Source organism: Hirundo rustica, chromosome 3, assembly GCF_015227805.2.
Source record: "Hirundo rustica isolate bHirRus1 chromosome 3, bHirRus1.pri.v3, whole genome shotgun sequence".
NCBI lineage: Eukaryota > Metazoa > Chordata > Aves > Passeriformes > Hirundinidae > Hirundo > Hirundo rustica.
Genome location: NC_053452.1, coordinates 11495635 through 11516943, shown reverse-complemented (window position 1 = coordinate 11516943; position 21309 = coordinate 11495635). Strand labels below are relative to the sequence as shown.

The window sequence follows — 21309 nt, the reverse complement described above, 5'->3', positions numbered from 1 at the left end:
TGGATGCCCCTCACGGGAGGCAGGAAATGCCCTCAGGCGAGGGGGGACATGGATGCCCCTCACGGGAGGCAGGAAATGCCCTCAGGGGAGGGGGGACATGGATCCCCCCACGGGAGGCGGGAAATGCCCTCAGGGGAGGGGGGACATGGATCCCCTCACGGGAGGCAGGAAATGCCCTCAGGCGAGGGGGGACATGGATCCCCTCACGGGAGGCGGGAAATGCCCTCAGGCGAGGGGGGACATGGATGCCCTCACCGGAGGCGGGAAATCATTTCAGGGGAGGGGGCACAAGGACCCCGTCAGGGGACAGAGATTTTCTGAGTTTATGCTCATTCTAGGGGTTTTGAAACTTTTTTTTTCCTTTTTTCTTTTTTTTTTTTTTCCTTCCCCCCCCCTCCCCCCCCCATTTATATATCTACACACTTAAATTTGTTTTACTCCTTCCTGCAAGGAGACAGCAAGGTGCTTTGCAAAGCCTGCCCACCCATGTCCAACCTAAAGCTTTAAACGTGTCTGATTTTAAAGTCCTCTCTAATTTGGCGTCTCTAAAATAGCAGCACTTAATGGAGTAGAGAAAACAAAAATCTAAGAGGAAGCTCTACAAACGAAAAATCCTCAATGTTACCTGGTTAATTCTGGTTGTAAAACCCAAAGGTAATCCCAAGGGTCTGCCAGGGACAGTGCTGATGCTGCGGCGATCCCTGTCTGGACACTGCAAATTGTGCGTGAAGAGTAATGGCCATAATTTCCTTTACTTATATTTGAGCTGTGTATTTCATGCTCTTTGTCCATAATGTGGGGACCCATGATAGTTCACACACATTGTTTTCCACACATTTGCAAGAGCCATAACTACAAGTTTTGCTGCCCTCAGTATCTTTCCTACAAGTATTTGCTCATTTATGATTCTGAGTGTTAAAAAAAATAAGCATTCTGCATTTCAAAGGTGGGGGACTGACACCTTGAAATGCACAGGGGCCTTGAGTGTTTCTCCATGGGAAAAATGGGAAAAATCATCCCAAAAATAGATCACAGTTAAAAAAAAAAAAAAAAAAGCAGTGAGTGTTCTAGCACAGGAAAGGCTGCTACAGGGACACTTGCAAGGGCAACACATCCTGGGACTGCCTGGGACTGACCTAAAAGCCATTTTATTGGAAAGCTAGGTTTAGCAAAACAGTCATCAGAGTTTAGTGCAAATCTGCTTTTTGAGTTGATCTTCCACTGGATGCTGCCTGGAAATCTTCTTGTGTGCTGCTGTAAGACTCTGGGAATTAGCATGGGATCATATTTTATCCACATGTCTCTTAACCACAGAGACATACTGTTATAATTTAAAGCTCGTTACAGATTGCCCGTTTTTCTGAAGGGCAAACTGAAAACAAATAATTGCTGATGTCATACATCAGGACGATGGTTTGGGTTGTAGAAATATTTTCCAGTTGTGTGGCCATTAATGTTTGGCTTTGTCCCTTAGCTGCAATTCCTGATTATTATTGGTTGCCTTTTAAATAAAATACAAATGATGCAGTTTTTGTTTTTAGGGTGTATCATGTATTTTGGTTTTCTTTTTAGTTTTGAAGTTTTTGTAACTTTCTTATCGAGCAGTGTTTTCAGCAAAACTGTACATAAGGAGCACACCAGAACCTGGAATTAGAATAAGGACATGTACAAAAAAATTAATAGGTTAAATGGAGACAAATACCTGTTTGAAACCAATATCTGAACCAAATAATAGTTCACATGGAATGTCCGTCGAAGGAATGCGTTAATGCCACTATCTGAGAAGAAAATTGCTTTAAGGAACATGAAATGTATTGAACTGTTAGGGAGGGGAGGCCCATGTGGGATGGAGACATTTCATATCCACGGTCTGAACCGTGGGGAGGTGTTCCTTAGCAAAAATGAGCGCAAGTTTAATGGGTTGACCCGTTCCTTGGAGCAGGACGCTGCTCGTGGGCGGGCCCGGCGCGGCGGCAGGGGCGGAGCGGGACGGGACGCGATGGCGGCGGAGCTGCGGGAGGCGCTGGACCGGCGGCTCCGGGACCTGGGCATCGCCACCGTCACCGCCGAGCACCCCCAGGTACGGCGGCCTCCTGAAGATGCGGGAATGAACCCCTGCCTTGCCAACGGGGCCTAGCGGGATCAGGGCGGGATAAAGTCCTGCGCGTGGGGTTTTAGCAGAAGTATCAATGTGGAAGTTCTCGCAGGGCCTGGCAGAATATTTGAGGGCATTTTTTTGGTCGCTTTGACTCTGCCTCTGCCTCCAGATCCACCCCCTTTTCCCCCGTAGTCTGAGAAGCGGATCATCCACTTCTTTTCCTTAAAGTCGGCGGCAGCCAACATGCTTTCCAAACTTTTACTCGCTGCCAGTTACAAGCCACGTCATTCCAAGTGTGCGGAGTCGCAAACGGGAGCGCTCCCAGCGCTGGCTTTAAAGCGAGACATTGTTGCACACACGAGACAAATGATTCTGAAAGTGTGCCGGAACAGTTCATCACATTTTATTCGTGTTCTGTTAAAATTCCTTCATAAAAGGGTACAGCTTTTAGGCCGAGTAGAACATTCAGTATTTTCTAAATATTTAACAAAAGATACTGCCAGCACACGGCTGGGAGTCTAACGGGATATAGAGTCTGACACTGCACTGGTGCTGTTTTCCAGGTGTTCACTGTTGAAGAAATGATGCCGCACGTCCAACACATGAAAGGAGGTCACAGTAAAAACCTGTTTCTTAAAGACAAAAAGAAGAAAGGGTTCTGGCTGGTGACCGTCCTGCACAACAGGCAGGTCAATTTAAACGAACTTGGTAAAAAACTGGGCGTTGGAAGTGGAAACCTAAGATTTGCTGATGAAAATGCCATGCTGGAAAAGCTCAAAGTGGGCCAGGGCTGTGCCACACCGCTCGCCCTCTTCTGTGACCAGGGAGATGTGAGGCTGGTGCTGGACGCTGCCTTGATTGAAGGGGGACATGAAAAGGTGTATTTTCATCCAATGACAAATTCTGCAACCATGGGCTTAAGCCCCGATGACTTCCTGAAGTTTGTGAGATCAACAGGCCACGATCCCATCATCGTGCACTTTGATGAAGACATCAAATAGAGGAAGTTTATTTTTCTACTACTCATAGACTTTGTAGAGCCAAACTAGAGAAAAATTTCATTACAAATAAAAAAATGGCTTATTCCTTTTGTTTCAATTATGTAAGTTTGTATTGTATAATCTGGTGAGAAAAAATACTGCCTTTCAGTTATTAGAAGTTTAAAAATGTTCTGAAAAAGACATTTTGCAATCTACCACTAAATAGCTAGTAAGTAGAAAAGGCATTATTTAAATACTATTATAGTCTTTATCAGTAAAAGGATAAAACTAGAATTTCCCAGGCATGGGACTGGCCTTGAAGGTTTAAACTTCACAATCACTAGGAAAGAACAAATTCCAAGTTGCAGAACACCTGTCAATACCCCTAGGACAGAGTGAGTGTCCCTGCACCCACTGATGCCCTACACACTACACATTGCTTTCTTTTTATTCTTTTTACCTAAAAAAACAACTCACCTACAGTACAGGAAATGCATTTGATTGTCATTTTTCAATCATAGTGTGCTGAAGACAGAAGCAGCAGAAACTCCCTCAAGTCCAGTAAACATCCCATGGCAACGGGCACCCCCCAAAACCCAAAGCCAGGGGAGCAGTGAGCGAGGGATGGAATTTAAGGTGATGGAGGTAAAGGGTTTTGGATGCAGCTCAAGGAAAATGGCAGTACAAACAATGCCTCCAGGGCAAGAGCATCAGCACAGGCTGGGGATGAATTGAAATCAAAACTACAGGAGCATGAATTAAAAACACGTAAAAGGATTTGTGATCTTGGGTGAATGAACAATTACTATTAACTGATTATGAAAAATCACCATCTGCAGTAAGGCAAGTTCCTTCACTCACAGCCTTACCATGGTTTCCTTCATCTGGAAGGATCTGGCACCTGTTCTCAGAGCTCTTAGTGACAGAACCTTTCACCATCCAGCAGTTTTGGTTCTCCACCTCTGACAGACACAAACCAACTCCATCTATGCTGGGAGTCATGGCCAGTGGGAAAGAAGTGACCAAAAAATGCTGCAGCTGTAGGAAGAGTCCAAATACATGTGATTTTATAGGCTGAAGGGAACATCTGGTATTTAGGAATACTGGGTTGATTAATGAGCTCTGGATTGACAAATGTGCCACTATATTAGCTCCACATTGATACATTAAGATGTGTCTTTAGAAGAAGTATTTACCTTACTCTCTCTGCCATTCATTCTCCCATCCCCTTAAAGTTTTTCTTTCTGGTACCCCAAAATCCCTTATCAATTCAAAAAAAGAGTATTAGATTTGACTTGCCAAGGTTTTTAAATCTGGAATGCTTTAAATGTGACAAGTTGTTTGAAAGACGTGCACAATCCTGGAATCTGCACTGCCTGAAGTGTGACTAACTTCATCCTCAGAAGGCATCCAGAGACTCGTCTCAGCAAAAATAACTACCAGGCTTCAAATACTATATTTGGTAAATTTAGAATGATTTCTTTTTGTATTTACTTATGAAATCAGTGTCCTTTTTTTTTTTTTTTTAATAGTATCAAAATAGCGTACAGTTAGAAGCTACCCAGCTCTACACAAATCACACAGAACAAACTACACATGGTCCAGAAAAATTCTGCTACAGTTTTATCAGTTTCCTTCCAGAAGAAATACTCACTGCACACATCACCACAACACCAATACCCTTCCAGTAACATCAGTTTCCAGAAAAAGTGTGTATAAATATACACACACAAAGTAAGAATAAAAATTATTTGGTTTGGCATTTTAATAACATCATTAATAAATGTATACAATGGCAAACATTAAAAAAATTAATATGTAAAGGAAATTACAGTTTTAAATAAGAGCTTTTAAAGTTCTGTTTCATACCTCAGTACATTCCTTTAAGGCAGTTTTATTAATATCAAAGCATTATTTACATATACATCATCAGCTACCCCTAAAAAATCACACATGAGCTCCTTTGTTAGGTTGCATCATGTCCTGGACAAAATTTAGAAATAATAATAATAATAGGTGTTGGGAATGTTACTAAATCCTCAGGGACTATCAGAAAAGTAAATAAAACATATACATTGTATGGCATGAGAACCTCCTTTGTAACCTGGAACTGGCAGTGCTGAGTTTGGGATTTCTGGGGTACAAAGGGGGTGCGTGTGTGCTCCCGTGTACACAGTCCCACAGCTGCTGGCATTGGGAGTACCAGGAACTGTGAAGCTGCTCCCAAGTTAAATTTGCTTTTTTATTTCCCTTTAAGGACACAGACTGGGAAGATTAAGAAAGGAAGAAGAGGGGAATCAGCAGAGCAGAGAGAGCCATGTGACTCCTTGAGTGCCATGGAACTTCTCTGCAAAGCAAAGCGGACAGCTTGAGAAGAGCTGAGCTCGTCAGTGGAACCAGAGGGGATCCCTGTGTGATGGAAAGGACACATCCAGGTGTGGTGAGGGCAGTCACATGTCCCAGCAGCTCTCCACATACGGGAGCGTGTGCCAGTCGCGACAGTGACAGTGTCCCCAGACACAGCCACCCACTCGGATCCTGGCAGCGCGGGCAGCATTTGGCACTGCAGTTTCAATCTCTTGGTTCAAGCCATGTATTTTTCTGTAATGGTAATGTGACAAATGGTTCTGGTTAGGGAGTTTGAGCCGCATCAGTCCTCTGTCAGCAGAGAGTGAGGAGAACCCAGGCACAAGCCCTGAAATGAGCTTGAACATGCTGTCAAGAGTTAAGACAGATTTTCCGAATCTTTATGGTGTTTAAACTGTCATACCCGCTACGCCCTTATAGATCTTTTAGCTCATTTTATCACAAAAAAAATTTTTACAAGAAACAAATTTTAAAGAAAACAAACAGAATTTTTCCCCTTCTGAAGCTTATTGTGCATGCCTCTTTTTTCCCCTTTTTGACAAGATTTCAAACTTTTGAATGTGTGGAACTGTCTTGAGCAGTGGGTCTCACCTTCTGAGGAAGCTGCAGGTGACATTATGACCTGCCTGTTGGACACTTGGATGTGACACTCAGAACAGGAATGTGCTTACTGGCTTTAATAAAATAGAAAACTCTCATTTTGGGTCTCAGTTCCTGTCCACTTCCTCTGAGCTTGCTACAAATCTTTCCAGACAAATATATGCGACCACCAAATGTACCAATAACATTTGCTGACTTTAATATAAATCAATAATGAACAAAATGTATCTAGTAAAAGATAACCTTAGAGGGAACTAAAATGCATATGATATTATTTACATTTCTTTTTGCCATCAAGAAACCTCCTGAGCCACAACCAGCTCATGTCAAAAGACAAACAGTAAAAAAAAAAAAAAAATTAGTCAATACACAAACATCTTAAGACAGTCTTATCCTGGAAATGGCATTTGTGGAAAACAGCCTTATATTAAAATAAAAGTTATAGGAAAACCATACCCGACAATTTCCTGTCAGAAACGTCTGAACATACATATGCAGAGTAACTCGGGAATGTGAAAAACACAAAGGACAAACAGTGTCTCTATAATACCATTATCCCATGACTCCCACTTCTGTTAGTTACCGAGCTTTTCCATGGATGTAAACAAAATTTTCTCTTGCAGTATGCAACAAAAACCAGCATAAACTTTCTTAAGAGCAATTTCATGCAGATTATGCTAACCAAATAAGGCAGTGAAGTGCCAGTAGCTGTGAGGTTTTTGTATCTGTATATACAGTCCATTTCAACAAAACTCTACAGCATTTCCTTTAGATTTACAGACGTAAATAGAAACTGCTAGTTTTGGGGGTTTTTGGCTAATCATTAGCAGAAGCTTAAGCAAATCAGTGGCTAATTTCAAAAACAGAAGATGAAAGTTTTGTTTTGTTTTTTTTTCCCTGGAGTAATTCTTGAGACCTTAAAATCCTTGGTCCTTAGGGAGGTGAGAACTGTCCTTTATTCAGTAGATCTTAACAGTGCAATGTGCAATAATTCCTAAGACCATCTACACATTTTCGGCAGTAGACTCCAGTAGAGCTCCTTGATTCAAGGAAGGAAGGAAGGTAGGTAGGTTTTTATTTCTTGCCTGCTCTAGTCACGAAGAATGTAAAAAATTCCCTCAATTTTTATTAATGATTCCTACAGCCGCTGTCTTGTTACTTCAGATATAAAGGCTTCACACTGAGATACTGAAGGACACTTTTCTCTCTGTGTTCAGTCAAAAGGCAGAAAGAGAAAAGACTGTAAGAAAAAGCTTCAGGTGTAGAGGCAAAACACACAGAGTTCAGTCACTAACAGCACTAACAGCATGCACCAAAGGGGCTCAGGGAAGTCGAGAAGAGGACAGAACACCAAAACCAAGCTTTATAAAAAGGCAGATTCTGTGGGGTACTGAATACTCTTGAGTTTTGTTCAACTATTCTTTCAAATTTACCTGTCCCTATCTAAAAACTGACATCAGTGTTATTTCTAAATGGGATTTCTTTGTACTTTCTTCTTCAGGAGATTGGAAAAATAAAAATAAATCATTTTTACAGGCAAAAGGCTAAGCAGGATGAGGTTCCCTGCCTCTGGAAGAAGCTCTGGAGAGCCACCGGCCCTGGCTTAACGAACGAGCGCGGGAGAAGCCAGGTAAGCAAGCAGGATTTACATCTGGTTAATGCAGTGTGCTCTGGGGCTGAGATGGAATGCTGTTAGTTTGTTGTAAATGAAATTCATCTCATTTACAGGTTGGGCAGGAAACTCACCACTTGGCCCACAGCTCAGGTAGTGGGTAATAGAATTAGGAGCTTTGCTGCTCCCTAGACCTGCTTTTTGAATTTCTGCTTTCTGGGATAGCTTCCACATCTGCAGAGAAAAGCATTTCAGGTTATTCATTGTGTTTATCAGGACATGAAAAAAACCCTTCATGCATTAAAACACTTTCTACTCAACAGGAGAGCAAAAGGATACATTAACACTTGGGTTGTTTTTAAGAGGAAAGTACAGAGGAGAGGGACAGAAGAAACTCACTGCAAGTACCTGCTCAGCTACACTAACTGACATTCATCTCAGCATTTACAATAGCCAGGTGTTATTCCTAAAGCCACAGTCAGGTATGTCACCTTTAGCTACACCAATCCTACTCTTCTGCATGAATGGAAAGAAAAAGGAATAATGAGGTGCAATCACAGCTGACTGACCCTAGCAGAGAATTTCCTTCACTGTATTTTGACCTGCTGCACACTGACAGAAACGTTCACATTCAGTTCCACAAAACTGTCTTTGCATGCAACAGCTTGAACATGCAAAATGCAGCATCTGAATTCACCAGCCACTGAAAGCAAAACATCAAGCAAACCCTGAACCAGGCAAACCTCAATTGTGAGCGAACAGCTAAGTCTGAACAAAAAAACCTTTCTGGGCAGCAGCCACATATTTAGTGTTTATCAGTATCATGCAAAGTCCTAACTTAGCACTGTCCAAGGCAGCAGGAACCAAGGAATGAGCAAGGGCTCCGTGTGTTTCATAGCCTGCAATGCACATGGCTGAGGAGCAGCAGGGATTGGGAATGGAAAGAATTCCATGGAACCTTCCACTGTTTGAACATAGATAGACATCCACAAACTTCTTGCTAAAGACCATAGAGTGGAGGAAAAAAACCATCCTTCCGTCCATGACAACATTTTCTTTCTTTCATATGTAATAAACTAATGTTGATAAGTCATTATTCAGAGCCATTAAACACTCTCTTGCAGAGCACTTCTGCTGCTGCCGAACTCAGTGGAACAAAACAAGTTATTCTCCTCAGAACTAAAATGCATTTCATTGCAAATTTATAAACCACTGCAGAGTGGCTTGAGCTGGACACGGTTAGCCTCCAACTACAGCAGACTGGAGACACCAGTGCTCCAGGACACTCATGCCTGGCAATTCCAAAGCCCTTGGCGTTTAAGAGGGAAGCTGGGGACAATATTGGAAGTTTTTGTAGGTGTGACTGTCTAAGGACCTAAGCAAGAGGAGGAGACAACAGCACACAAGACTTCTGCAGCCAGAGTGGATCTAAAGCAGTTACACACCTTGTTCTGACCAGTGTCTCTGCAGGGCACAGGGAAGAAAAGCCAGACCCTGGCAGCACAGGATGAGTTTGTATTAAAGGCTCTCAGAGTTCAAATTGTAGTTCCTTAAATAACTTGCAAAATGCCTTGTGCACACATTGTTTTGGGATACTGGCGCTCTTCACCTCCAACAGAACTACAGATGAACTGGGGTGACGTCAAATGGCATGACCCAAGACCAGAACACTGGTCTCGCTCTGTGAGAGTAAATGTGTGTGAAATTAAGATTATATATCTCAGATTTCTCATTCTTTTGCTGCTGAGATAGTTCCAGAGGGGACACAGCAATAACTGACCGCTCATTTTGTCCAGCACTGGGAGAAGTAGAGATTTATCAGCCCAGTAACGATGACTGGTACAGAGCTGGGGCAGGCCTGTGTCACATCCTGAAACAGCCATTTTAATCTCCACGGACATTCAATATCCTCCCATCGCTCCTGAAACGCAGGGCTTCCCATCCCATATACAACAGAGCCCTTCCAGACTGCCACATGGGGTATCTGCTGTTCTTCCTTGGCGAGCTGTGGATTCACTGCACCTCCCTAATTAAGCACTAAGGAATTAAAAGTTTAGCCCACACAGTGGTTCTGTGACTGCCACAAAACTGCTGGCAGAATAAATGCAATTATACCAAATAGAATGTAACATTTGTTGTTTTCAATATGTATTTTCAATTTTTACTATTTCCCCTCTAGCTATACTGTCATTCAAAATTTTTATAATGTATTTTAGCTCCCACAACTGGCATAACCAATGTCCTCTTGCAAAGAAGTGCTCATGTCTAAAGCCTTGTGTAATTACAGCTTAACTCTGATACAATTTTAAACTGTTTAAATTTACCATTGAGAAGTTTCAAGCATGTGCAGAAACAGTGGCACATTAAGTAATTACTTTTCAACATTTCTCTTTAGCGGCTCATCTGGAATTTCAGGAGTTATTTGCTGAAGAATTCATATCCTCCAATAATCTCGCAAGCAACTTTTGTTATTGTCTTCTTTTATTTAACTGTGTTAATTTAACATTTTCTATTATTTTGTTACACCATGTGTTTTCTGTTATATCAGTGGTACTTCCATTGACAAGAAAAAATGAATTTCCACCATACTCCATACACCAGACAGTTTTTTATTCCTACATATCACAAGGAGCCTGTTATTGGATCCCTGATAAAACCAAACACTTCACCACAGTTGCACCCACAACTGGAAAGACAAAGCAGACCAAAGGGAAAAGGTGGAAAAGGTCATTTTTTCATGACAAGTGCTGTGTATCATGTCACTATTTATCATCTCTTTGTGATGATAATTATAATTTTGGTTTAGGATTATGAATGGGCTGCATGTTTATTAGTCAGTATGGACAGTAATTAATATTTACTGTGCAAACCAGAGGTATTGAATTATTTGGATTATTGGGCACTTGTTCCTCGTGCATTTATGCCATGACACGGCATAAATGAAAAGGGTAAAAAGGCACCAAATGCTTCTTTCTCATTTTTGAAAGAAGAGGGAAAAAAAAGGTTTTCCCCTCTAAGCAGGTGATCGGTGTGTTCCTGATAGCCCTGAGAGCTGGAGTGCCACCACCAGTGCTGTCCTTGTCCCAGGAATGCTGTTCCCCGTGCCGTTCCGGGCATGTGCTTGGTTTAACATGCAGCAGTAACCAGCAGGAAAACACCAAAGTATTTGCAATGCATGACAAATAAAAATAGAGCTTGTATTATAAAGGCATGCAAAATATACACAGTGCAATTAATGTTTCATGCAGACATCGGTGGGGTTACAATTCCACATTCAAACATGCCACAGTCCACAGCCGCCGTTCGCAGGGAACAACCACCCTGCGGATAAACCAGGAATGATTCCTTCATTGGAGGGAAGTTTTCTCCGTCATCCAGTGGACATGGAGAACACCTCTATGGCATGTTAGGCATATATTTAATAACATAACTTCCTTTCATACACAGCCATACTCATACCATAGGGTCTGGTTGTCTTCTGAGACCAGCAGCGGGGACTGGGCCTCGCCAGCGCCGGAGGCAGGGACAGGGTCCTTAGTCAGAGCTGCCCGCGGGTCACCCTGAGCCCTTGGAGCAGCACAAGGCTGTTCCTGGCTCCTCAGCACTGACCTAAATGCCGAGACGTTTGCCTGATCAGCTGCTTTGGAGGTGGATCTCGGGGGCAATCCACTGATATTGCTGACTAACTCGGTGTTGAGGGATAAAAACGGCTGGGGCGCAGCAAAGGAGCCTGCGCTGCCATTCCCAGATCCGCTGGCTTTATCCCAGAACACACCCGCGCTCGGCAAAGTCCTCTCACGACAACCTGGCCTCTCCATCCTGGAAGGCTTGGGAAGCTCGGAGTTACCTCCTAAATGGTGTGGTGCGAGCGAGGGAGCTGCCTCACCCTGCGGGCCGCGCTCCCCCCTGCCAGGCGCACAGTGAACACAAGGAGAGGACACCCGCAGTGCCGAGTACTCACTGGAGCTGGGCGGAGCACTCCTGTCAGCCGGAGCCGGGGCTGCATCCACGGACACGGGCGGCCTACTGTCCTTAGACAAAAAATCATGGATGCTTGTCCTTCGGGTGGTTCCTTCTGCTGTGGAAATCACGCTGCTGGCACGAGGTAAGGTGGCGTAGGGGTTGCAGTCCCTGGATTGTCGCTGGGTCACAGTTGCTTGGATCTTTTCTTTCACGGACCGGGCCTTCCCCTGGGCGCCGGGGGTGAATTTGATTGGAGAGCTACTGAAGTAGAGATCTTCAGTCTTCCGGAGGCTGGGCCTTACCAGCTGCTCTGGTTTAAGGGATCGTCCATCTGAGAAATCAACTGTGTTTCTAACACTCAGGGATCTCACGATCCCACAGCCAGCCGCCGGCTGCTTTCGGAGCTTCTCCCGCCCTGCCAGCTCCACAGACTCAGACAAGCTTCTCATCACTTCATCTAAAAGGTTCTCTTCGCTTGCAGATTTCATCTGTAAAATCAAAAAACATAAGCTTCTAAGTTGCAATTCTCTACCTTTTCTTAAGCAATTTTGATGGACATAAATGAAAAATAATTATACAAAGATTTGGGGTTTTTTGGGTTTTTTTTTGATTTCTCAGCTCTCAAAACAGTATTAAACATTTATGATGCATACTTAGGAGTTTTTGGTACAGTTTACAAAAAAGAATTTAGGTGAACTATATGTGGACTCAGTGAAGAAAGACTGCAGTTGTTTTCAAAATGGTACCAGAGACAACTGGAAAGAATTAAGCTAAAGGCATTAGGGAAATTCTCTGACAGAAGACTGGAAAGAAACCCCCTGAATATCCATCCACCCAGAATGGGTCTGTGAGGCTATGAAAGGGATTCTGGGATTTGTGAACAGCGGTGGATCTGGCTTGATGACTTAGGTGGGGTTTTTGTACTTCATACTGCCAGAAGAGTATTTTCTAGTGCTTAAACCCCAAAAATCCTTCTCAGGGAGACCACGGCTGAGACCTATTTTAAGTATCTAACAAAAAAATGCAGATTCTTCTCCAGATAGGTCTCACCTGCCCCAGACAACCCTGGATCCTCACTCCTGAGGGGCCCCAGTCACAGTGACTGGCTGATTTTATCCTACAGCGGGATATCCCTACAGGAGTTTGGGCAGATCTGCTCAAGAACAAGGGACGCAGAACCTGGAATAGCAGCAGAGATGAGGTGATTTGGGGCTTCTAAGAAACTGTCACTGATTTAGAGAAACACTCCCTTCCATCTTACTTCCTCTCAGATTTCAATAAGCTCCAAGGTCACTTTTATTTTCCCAGTATTGTTAAGAAGATGAAACCGAAGCGGACAAGAGTCTCCTCAGGGAATGAAATCAAACATCTTCCTTGCTGTTGATGCAGGACAGATGTGACAGCAGCTCCTGCTGGACTGGAAGAAGAGTGAACCTACTCTGAGCCCTGGTGTCCTACACACTGTACAGCTTTGTCAGCACAGGTCAATTTCCCTACCCAACCCAGGGAACACAGAGGGTCAAGCTGCAAAACTCCCCAGATTTCCTGCTGGTGGAACCAGACCGTGCAAGAGGGAGACAGTGCCTGTGACTTCTTGATGCAGGTGTCACCGACGCCTCCAAGGAATCTTTAAGGAATTGTGTTAATTGAGCCCACAGATGGGACACTGCGCAGTTAAATGCTCTTAAACTGACCTCACTGGAGTTGCTCTTGTTGCTTTCTTCCAGGAACTGCTGCAGGGTGACAACTTCACTGCCAGGGGAGCCCGTTTTGGTGTGTTTGCCACGACTCTCCGGCGTCTCGGGCGTCCTGTGCTGGAGCACAGGGCTGGACCTAGTGTGGCCCCTCAGGTACTGGATGGGGCTGCTGCTGCTGCTGGACCAGGCCTCGTGCTCGTGGAGCAGGCTGAACTCCCCACTGCTGTGGCTCTGGGGCCTGCTCTGGCTGTTCACTGCACCTGCTTGGGGGGGAAGGCAGTAAGTATTTCCATTAGAAATACACCAGAAAGCTGCACATCTGTATAACCCCATTCAAATCTGGAATGTTACCAGATTCAGTTAACATTAATTCTATTTAAAAGACTAAAAAAAAGTCCAGTTGTTATGTTTTACTCTGCAAAATTGCACTCCCCTGACTTACCTTTTGCAGCTCTTCAAACATGGCATTATTTTTTTTTTAATAAAAACTACCTTTCACTTATAATCTGGGCCTTCACCTACATAATATTATATTCCAAGAGGCTAAAGAGACATCCCCACTTTTGTTCAGCATCACTGAGAGGCACAGGGTAATTAAAAGAAATAAAAAGGATTGAGTGGAAAGAAAATATTTTCTCCTATAAGAACTACTCAGGAATGCTGCTTCTCCAACAATTCCTGCTGTTACTCCTAGTCTGTTACAACTGGGACCTGAAGGAAGCACATGGGTGTTAGATGAAAAATAAATTCCACAACAACAGTTCATTTTATTTGTCATTAACTATGAATTGCTTTAAAAATACTGATGGATAATCAAGTATTTCCAGCTTCATGTCACTCCTAAGAAATGAAATTAAGTCTGAACCAAGATAAACTGTTTACGGTGGAAATGCCTAATCCTGTATCGACAGTGGGGCGAGGAGAACCTCAAGGGAACTTTTACAGAAGGAAGCAATCTAACAGATATAAAACAAAAGTATTAGAAATATTCAGCTAGCATTTGTTCCTAAATTTCCCAAACAAACAGACACCATTTAAGAGATGCAAGCCATGAATATTAAATGAAGCCTTGAGCTGGCAGCGCTCTAGTCTAGTCTGTACAACAGTCTCCAGCTAAAAAGCCATGAGATACAAAAAATATATCAGGGTTCTTAATACATAAAATTTAAAGAATACTGATAGATCCAGGGATGTTAAAAATCTATTAAAACCAAAATATAAAGGTTTCTAGCATAAATCACATGTGCCATTTTGTGCAGCTGTACAGTACACAGCTCACAGCAGCAGTGCAGTGCAAAAGGATGCCTGGAGAAAAAAAAAAAAGGAGCAACTTCTCAGCTTAAAAAGCTTTTAAAGTAATTTGGGGGGGAATTCTTATTTTGTAACATTATCCAGGTTAGGTTCGGTTTAAAATAGTTGGTAGCTTAAAAACTAACACCACCCTTTTGATATTTATTAAAACCGTAAAATACCAGTGTTTCTAATCTGGGGAATGAAGGCTGTGAAAGTCAAGGAAGCACATGCTGTGCTGTGCAGTGGGAGTTTTTTGGTTGTGGGCGTTTTTGAACCTCTACAGATGATCTTACAGAGAACAGAATGGAAATGAAGAACGGATGTGAATTCACCCCCAGCATACCTTTGACTTCATGGAGAGAAGCATTGTTATTGCTATTGCTAGTGGATGTCCTGCCACTATCAAGGCTGGCTGGTCTGGAAGCTGAATGGAAAATTAGGAGACACTGTGATGAACAACATTTTAGCAGAGGACATGGCACCTTCACATTCTGCTGACAGAATGCTCAGAAGATCATGCATGACCTCCCAGGCTGAACATGCCCATGGGAACAAAGTGGTTTCTTACAGATCAGAAAGCGAAGGAATTTCCAGGCAGTCCAAGAGGACACTTTGGAAAAGGGCACTACAGGAATAGCGAGGTACAGAGGAGAGGAAAAGAGAAAGAGTGTAGTTTAGAATTGAAACTGAGTGCTCAGTGGGGAAGCAGGGCTCAGACAGGGGCATGCAGGGGCTGCTGTGGTCAGGTCACTTACAACAGATCTGACAGGGAACCCTGCACAGGGCTGGAATGCCACGGACAGGAGGAGCAAGAGCATCTGCACAGATAAAGTCCTGTACTCCTAAGCCAATACAAGGGAAATGCACTGTTAGTAGCCTCAAAAATGTTTGCTGCTTGTACTCATCATAAATGTTTATAGTACAGTTAAAACTTCACTTCTATTAATAGCCTATTTTTCACTTCAAAGCTTTGCTTGAAGGAACACATAATGATTTTATAAACTACAGCACATGGTAAATTTGGGGTTCACTGACCAATAAGCACTGAAAACTCAGGCCAGATTTCGACTTGATTTTTTGATACTGAAATGCTAACTTCCTTTATTTACTATTAACTCCAAATAGAAGTTAAAACATTTTCCCACTGAAAGGGAAAGTGTTTTGATCCTGTTCAGATGCACTTCACAAATACTTTCTACCAGAGATACAGAACATCTGTCTGATGTAGTAGTTTAAGAGAGAAAGGAGAATCTGAAGAAATGATACAGTACATTCGAGAGATATGAAATTCAGAGAAAGCATGCTCATTGCAATGATGCCATTCACTGTTATTTTCACAGATTCATTAACATTCACATCATATATCCTTAATTCATTTAATTAAAGCTCACATCTTACCATGAACTCTTGATCCTGTACTAGAATCATCACTAATACCTTGTGGACTTACATCTTCAAAGGATGTAGTATCTACACACAGAGACATAAAGGAAGATGTAAAATAAAATAAAGGGGAAAGAGTATTAAAATACTTATCATTGGTAAAATGAAAATATTTTTCAGAGCAATCCATTCTTACTTAGGAAACATTATGTAGGAAAAGCCTTGAAACATTTTATAACTGCAGTTATTAAACCAGTTCATTATCTTAGCACTGCAACTCAATTATTAAGATTGAAAAACTTTAAACATTAAGCCAATATTTACACAGTTACATCATGGTGCAAAAAGCTTCTACCTATACCTTTATTATTTAGCAACTGCTTGGATCTGAAGCCTGTGGAGGAGTTGACAGTGGCAAAGTTGATAGCTGTAGTAGAGAAGGCCATAGCTCCCAATTCCTTCCTCCTTTTACCCGTGGATATATCATCAGGACCCTCCAGATGCTCAGAACTACCTGTCCATTGTCCTCCTGCCAGGACCATGGACTGCACCAGGTCATTCATGGCTGGGATGCAAATGAAAGCAAATGATCAGCGTGGGCAATGTACCTGCTCAGGTCGTTAATTTGCATTGCAAAGGTCGGACAGTTTTCTAAGCATTAAAGTGCCCGCAGCAGGCAGGAGCAAAACACACCCCGGTACCGCATGCAACCAGCTGGGAGGGAGGGAGGGAGGGAGGGGGCTGAGGCTCCTGAGCCCAGGGAGGTGCTCAAAACAGGTTTGTCAGGGATCGATCGCCATGCGCCAGGTGCTGTTAGAGGCTCTGCCAGCTGCTTGCCGTGAAAGAATGGGATGAGCAGGGACAAAACGGGCACAGGTGCTCATACAACGGAGTGCCAGTGCTGACACGGGATCCTTGTACAGTGCAGGTTACTGCAGGCACACTGGGGTTTACAGAGCAACAGAGAGAGGATCTGAAAAATACCACATCTGATGATATTCACCTTTACTTCCCCAAACTCGAGAAAACTGTCCACCCCTCATTAGAAAATAAAACAAAACAAAAGAAATCAATGCAGCGTTCTGGCAACGAGAACTGATGAACACTCGCAGAGTGACAGACCACCAGAGAGCCTTGCACAATCTCCTACACTTGCTTTAAACAAAAAAAAAAAAAAAAATTACAGTGACTTCTTAACAAAAGGCTTATGAAATGTGTCATTTAGAACTATTTCCGTTAACACAGTGCACTGTAAATTCATATACACATGGGGCCATGTGTATATACAGAGCTATGTATACAAATATATGCAGTCACAAGGCACTGAATAGATTATATGCACGTGCATGGGACCGTGTGGCTACGTGTGTGTGCACAGCTGCACAGACATAAAGTATTCAGTGCCAAAGTTGTTTTTTTTCTTTAAAAAAAAAAGGGGGGGGGGAAAGTAAAAAGAAAAAGCTCCAGCTCCTTGTACCGTAGCAGGACTTGCACATTGCAAAAGAGGAGGAAAAATAGAGCGCAGTCCAGGGAGAGGTTAGTGAAAAATTAGTTACGGAAGCCAGTGTAGCCATTGAGAAGAAGCTGAACTGTCATAAAGTCTTACACATGGAGCGACGGTAGAAGGCCTTCATTTTGTCTTTTTCCTTCGGTCTGTTCCTCAAAAAGGGCAGTCTTTTCAGTGCACCCACTTTTATGTCATAGCATGAGGAAAAACGGAAACAGGGAAATGAAAGAAAAAAAGGGAGAAGAACAGATGGAAGTTAAATGTTGAAACTAAGGACAGAAATGAATGTCTGAGTTTAAGCTAGGTATACTATACTAAAAGCTATCATTCTCCTGCTTCTGGGTGATAATGAAATATGAAAGTACACTGAAACAGGAAAATCGCACTAGAAAAACTTCCATAGATAACTCAGAAATGCACTGAAAATTACAGTGCAGAGGGTAATACAGTCTGAAGCTCTTGAAAAAATAAATGTAACTTCTTTGCAGGTGATTACAGGAATTGACCACTGTCATTCTTACTGTGAAAAATAACATTATTTTTGAACATAAAGAAAAATGTGAAGGAAAAAAAGCTGAAAATGAAAGCAACTCTAAGTACAATTTCTACGTTAAAATACGTTCTCATCATTATTTTGGGGGCTTAATAACTTCTGTAAAGCTTTGCTGCACATCTAAGAGGACACAGTCTATTATCAGTCTTCCATTTTGTGCTTAGTAATAACTTTGGTCATCTACTGTCTCATAGAAAACCTGCAAAAGCCTTCTGACCAATGTAATTTGTGGGCAGCATTTTGGTAAAATATTAAAATCAATCTGCTTCAAATGTGCACATATTTTAGCTGAAAAAACACCAAAGGAAAAAAAACCAACAAAACAGCAAAAGAAAATCCAAATGTGAGTGTTGCTGTAATGTTTTGGGAGGGCCCAAGGAAAACCGAGTTAAAGTCTACCAGGAGAATTACAGAGTTAAAATTACAAATAGTATTAAAAGAGGGAGAGGAGGGGGAAGTCACGAGTTAATCTTGTCCTTGGAGTCAGGAACTCTGCATTAGGAACTGCTGACCTGCCTTGGGTAAGTCTGGGAGCTGATGCCAGGCACAGGAGCCACCACAGAAAGATCCAGAAGGGGCCACGGGATGAATTCCCCAAAGTGGTGATTTCTGCAGAGACGGCACCAGCTCTGGCTTCTGCAGAGGTCTGGTTTGTCTCTGCAGCCCCTTTTGGGAGCGTGCCCTGCTCCCCCAGCCTGGCACACAGCAGTTCTGTGTACAGAGCAGTGCATATATATCAATATACCATTTACAAGTGCACATGAGCTACCCTGGCAGTGAAATACTCCCTATTCCTCCCTCTCCATCAGCTCTTCCCGTGTCTGCACCCACAGGAACAGGTTCACAAAACAATCTAACCACAGAGGTCATTCTGTCCTATTTCTACTTTTTGTCATCAAGACTACACAGAAAAAAAATAATTGTCTGCAGCTTCTATATCCTTTACAAAAAAATAACTCATCCCCCTGTAATCCTTTACGGAAAATACATGACTCCTCTTCAGTAAAAACTCCTTTCATCTTATGAGGATGCCCAAGAACCATTTGAGTTATCTGTCCTTCCTGTCCATTATCACAGATCCCCTCTAAAAGGGCTGATTTATGGCTCTCGGCAACTATGCCCACCAGGAAACTCCCCTGCAACCACTGATGTCCTGGAAATCCTGAATCAGAAAGGCAAAATGCTCAGAGGGGAAGCCATGTCAGTAATATCTGCACAGAATTCACCTCAGGAAATGTCCTGGAATAGTAATAATAATAATTAATACTGGGATGGCAGAGCTACAGCAGTAATCAACTGTTCTTCTTTTCAGTATTCCATGAACACCACCTTGCTTTCTGAGCTGAGAATGAATGATGAGTATTGCAGAATTCCTCAACTGAGCAGGAAACGTCCAATTTTGTAACTCTCCTGCTTGCCTGAAATCCTCTGGGGAGTTCTATATTAAAATCCTGACATTGTTTTGTTCATGCACAGAAGAAAATACGAGGCAGAGACCTTTAAAATGCCTTGGTATTAGAAAATGGAGCCAAGAACACCTCTTTTATTCCCTCGGTGACATGGCGTGTCTACTATGGGCATTCCTAGTAGAGATGACAGTTTACTGACCGCCCTAATTCCTTGGGAACTTGCTAACCCCTTGAAATGGCTTAAGTGGAAGTCAGCAAAGGATACCTGTATTTCTCCACAGAAAACAAAAATCCCCTCTGCCTGCCTTGGGTTTTCTCTGGAAAAGCTGAGAATGGCCCCATCCAGAGGAAAAGCTCTGCACAGAGCAGGTGTCAGATCCATGGCACTCACCTGATCACTAGGGGTGATCAATAATAATTTGTGGGCAGTACTGGGAAGGAGGAGGCTGTACTTCCAAGCAGGCATGAAAAGCCAAGGTGAAACCCTGCTGCCAGGAGGACAAATTTTCTGCAGGATTAACCTGTGCTGGGACAGCAAAAGCCCTCCAGGCACCCCGCTCCTCCCACAGGGATCAGACAAAGGCTCCGAAGAGACCTCAATTGGTGCTCTCTGAGAACAGGGTAATTCATTTCAGTGCCAAGATCACCTTTCCCAGGGAGATAACACCTCTCCTGTAAACACTTGCATAAGAAAGCAGCCTGTGTTGGGAAAACACAATCTCCATCACAAAAGAGGAAAAACTACCCATGTTACAAAGCAAATACTTTTGACATCAGTATCTCTGACAGGGAATGGGGGTGTGAGCCCCGTGTATGCAGGAGATCTTTATGCCAGATAGTCCTCCAGCTCAGAACACCTCGCTGGTTTATGCCAGGGAAGGTGAGCTGCCTTCTCCTGCCTCCTCAAGGACACGCAGCACATTTCAGCTCGGCAGCTCCTGCTGGAACCAGCTCCTTCCCCAGAGGCTGGAGGTCAGGATGGCACGGAACTCCAGAGCCAGAGCTGCCTGCACAGAGAGCTCCAACATCCGAGCGCTGGCGCAGACAGGTGGCACTCACACATTTGCTCCCTCCTGTAGCTCCTTCAGTTAGAAGCTGCTACTGCCATACTGCTTCCCACGGAAAAGAAAGGACCCCAAACCTCGGGATTTAGGATTTACAGTCACTCTAGGAGCAGAAGAAATAGACTGCAAAATGTGCACCGTCACCAGCACTCGTCGCACTAAGATAGGTCTCTCTGCTTTGTGAGGCACAAACTGTCTCAGATCTCTGTTTCAGAGACCGTCAGAGCTGAGTTGGCACAAAATGCACCCAAATTCTCTCCAAAACTGTGGTTTCCATGGTGACATGTGTAATGGAGGAAGGTTAGGATCCGGAATTAGATCAGCCCTTCCAGTTTGTGGATAAATACACTGGGATTAAGGGGAACATGAACAAGGTCCATGGAGTAGAAAATTAATGAGGTCTGAACAGCTTCAAACCTCTTTTGAAGCTCAGCCACCATAACTGCAGCCGTGGCTCCCCAGGAGGGTAACTGCACACTACAAGGTCCCGAGGATCATGCAAAGAAAACTGTCACAGAAAAGCCCTTCCAGAACACGACACAGATGCATGATGGGCTGAACCACAGCGTGCACACTCTCAGCTCCCACTGACACACACCCAGGACAGCTTCAGTCACTCCCCACGTCCACACCACTCACGGTTTGGATGTAAAAGCAACAGCTGCTTTTTAAAAAAGTTTAAAAGTACCTGTTTTGAAGCTTACACTGAAAAAGGCTGAGCTCCCCAAAGGGGTAAGTTAGCAATGAAAGTGCTAAAACTTGAACTATTTTCTTCAGTTATTA

The 21309-nt window shown here is 43.2% G+C and overlaps 2 protein-coding genes across 20 annotated transcripts in view; one reads left to right on the top strand and one right to left on the bottom strand.

Annotated features, from left to right (window-relative positions):
* The first annotated feature begins 1982 nt into the window (after positions 1-1982).
* LOC120749834 (prolyl-tRNA synthetase associated domain-containing protein 1-like) lies at positions 1983-3199 on the top strand. The gene is made up of 2 exons (XM_040057682.1): positions 1983-2080; positions 2662-3199. Exons 1-2 carry the CDS (start codon positions 2000-2002, stop codon positions 3097-3099), a joined length of 519 nt encoding a protein of 172 aa, XP_039913616.1. The 5' UTR covers positions 1983-1999; the 3' UTR covers positions 3100-3199.
* CCDC88A (coiled-coil domain containing 88A) overlaps positions 3137-21309 on the bottom strand; it is a 66915-nt gene continuing 48742 nt past the window's right edge. For 2 of the 19 annotated variants that reach the window (XM_040057675.2, XM_040057672.2), the window contains 10 exons: positions 17600-17683; positions 16355-16558; positions 16009-16080; positions 15366-15452; positions 15179-15235; positions 14954-15034; positions 13315-13580; positions 11619-12108; positions 7792-7891; positions 3137-7252 (listed from right to left, as the gene is read on the bottom strand). In XM_040057675.2, coding sequence (XP_039913609.1) covers positions 7827-7891; positions 11619-12108; positions 13315-13580; positions 14954-15034; positions 15179-15235; positions 15366-15452; positions 16009-16080; positions 16355-16558; positions 17600-17683 — 1406 coding nt within the window. In that variant the 3' untranslated portion in view covers positions 3137-7252; positions 7792-7826. Of the gene's footprint in view, positions 7253-7791; positions 7892-10120; positions 12109-13314; positions 13581-14953; positions 15035-15178; positions 15236-15365; positions 15453-16008; positions 16081-16354; positions 16559-17599; positions 17684-21309 lie in introns of those variants that run through there. The other 17 variants (XM_040057678.2, XM_040057679.2, XM_040057658.1 and 14 more) reach the window with 15 other exon arrangements.

Excerpts from the sequence above, each read along its gene's own strand:
- LOC120749834 (XM_040057682.1), top strand. The coding sequence starts at position 2,000 with ATGGCGGCGGAGCTGCGGGAGGCGCTGGACCGGCGGCTCCGGGACCTG. Across the intron at positions 2,081-2,661 it reads TCACCGCCGAGCACCCCCAG|GTGTTCACTGTTGAAGAAAT; the intron begins GTACGGCGGCCT and ends GCTGTTTTCCAG.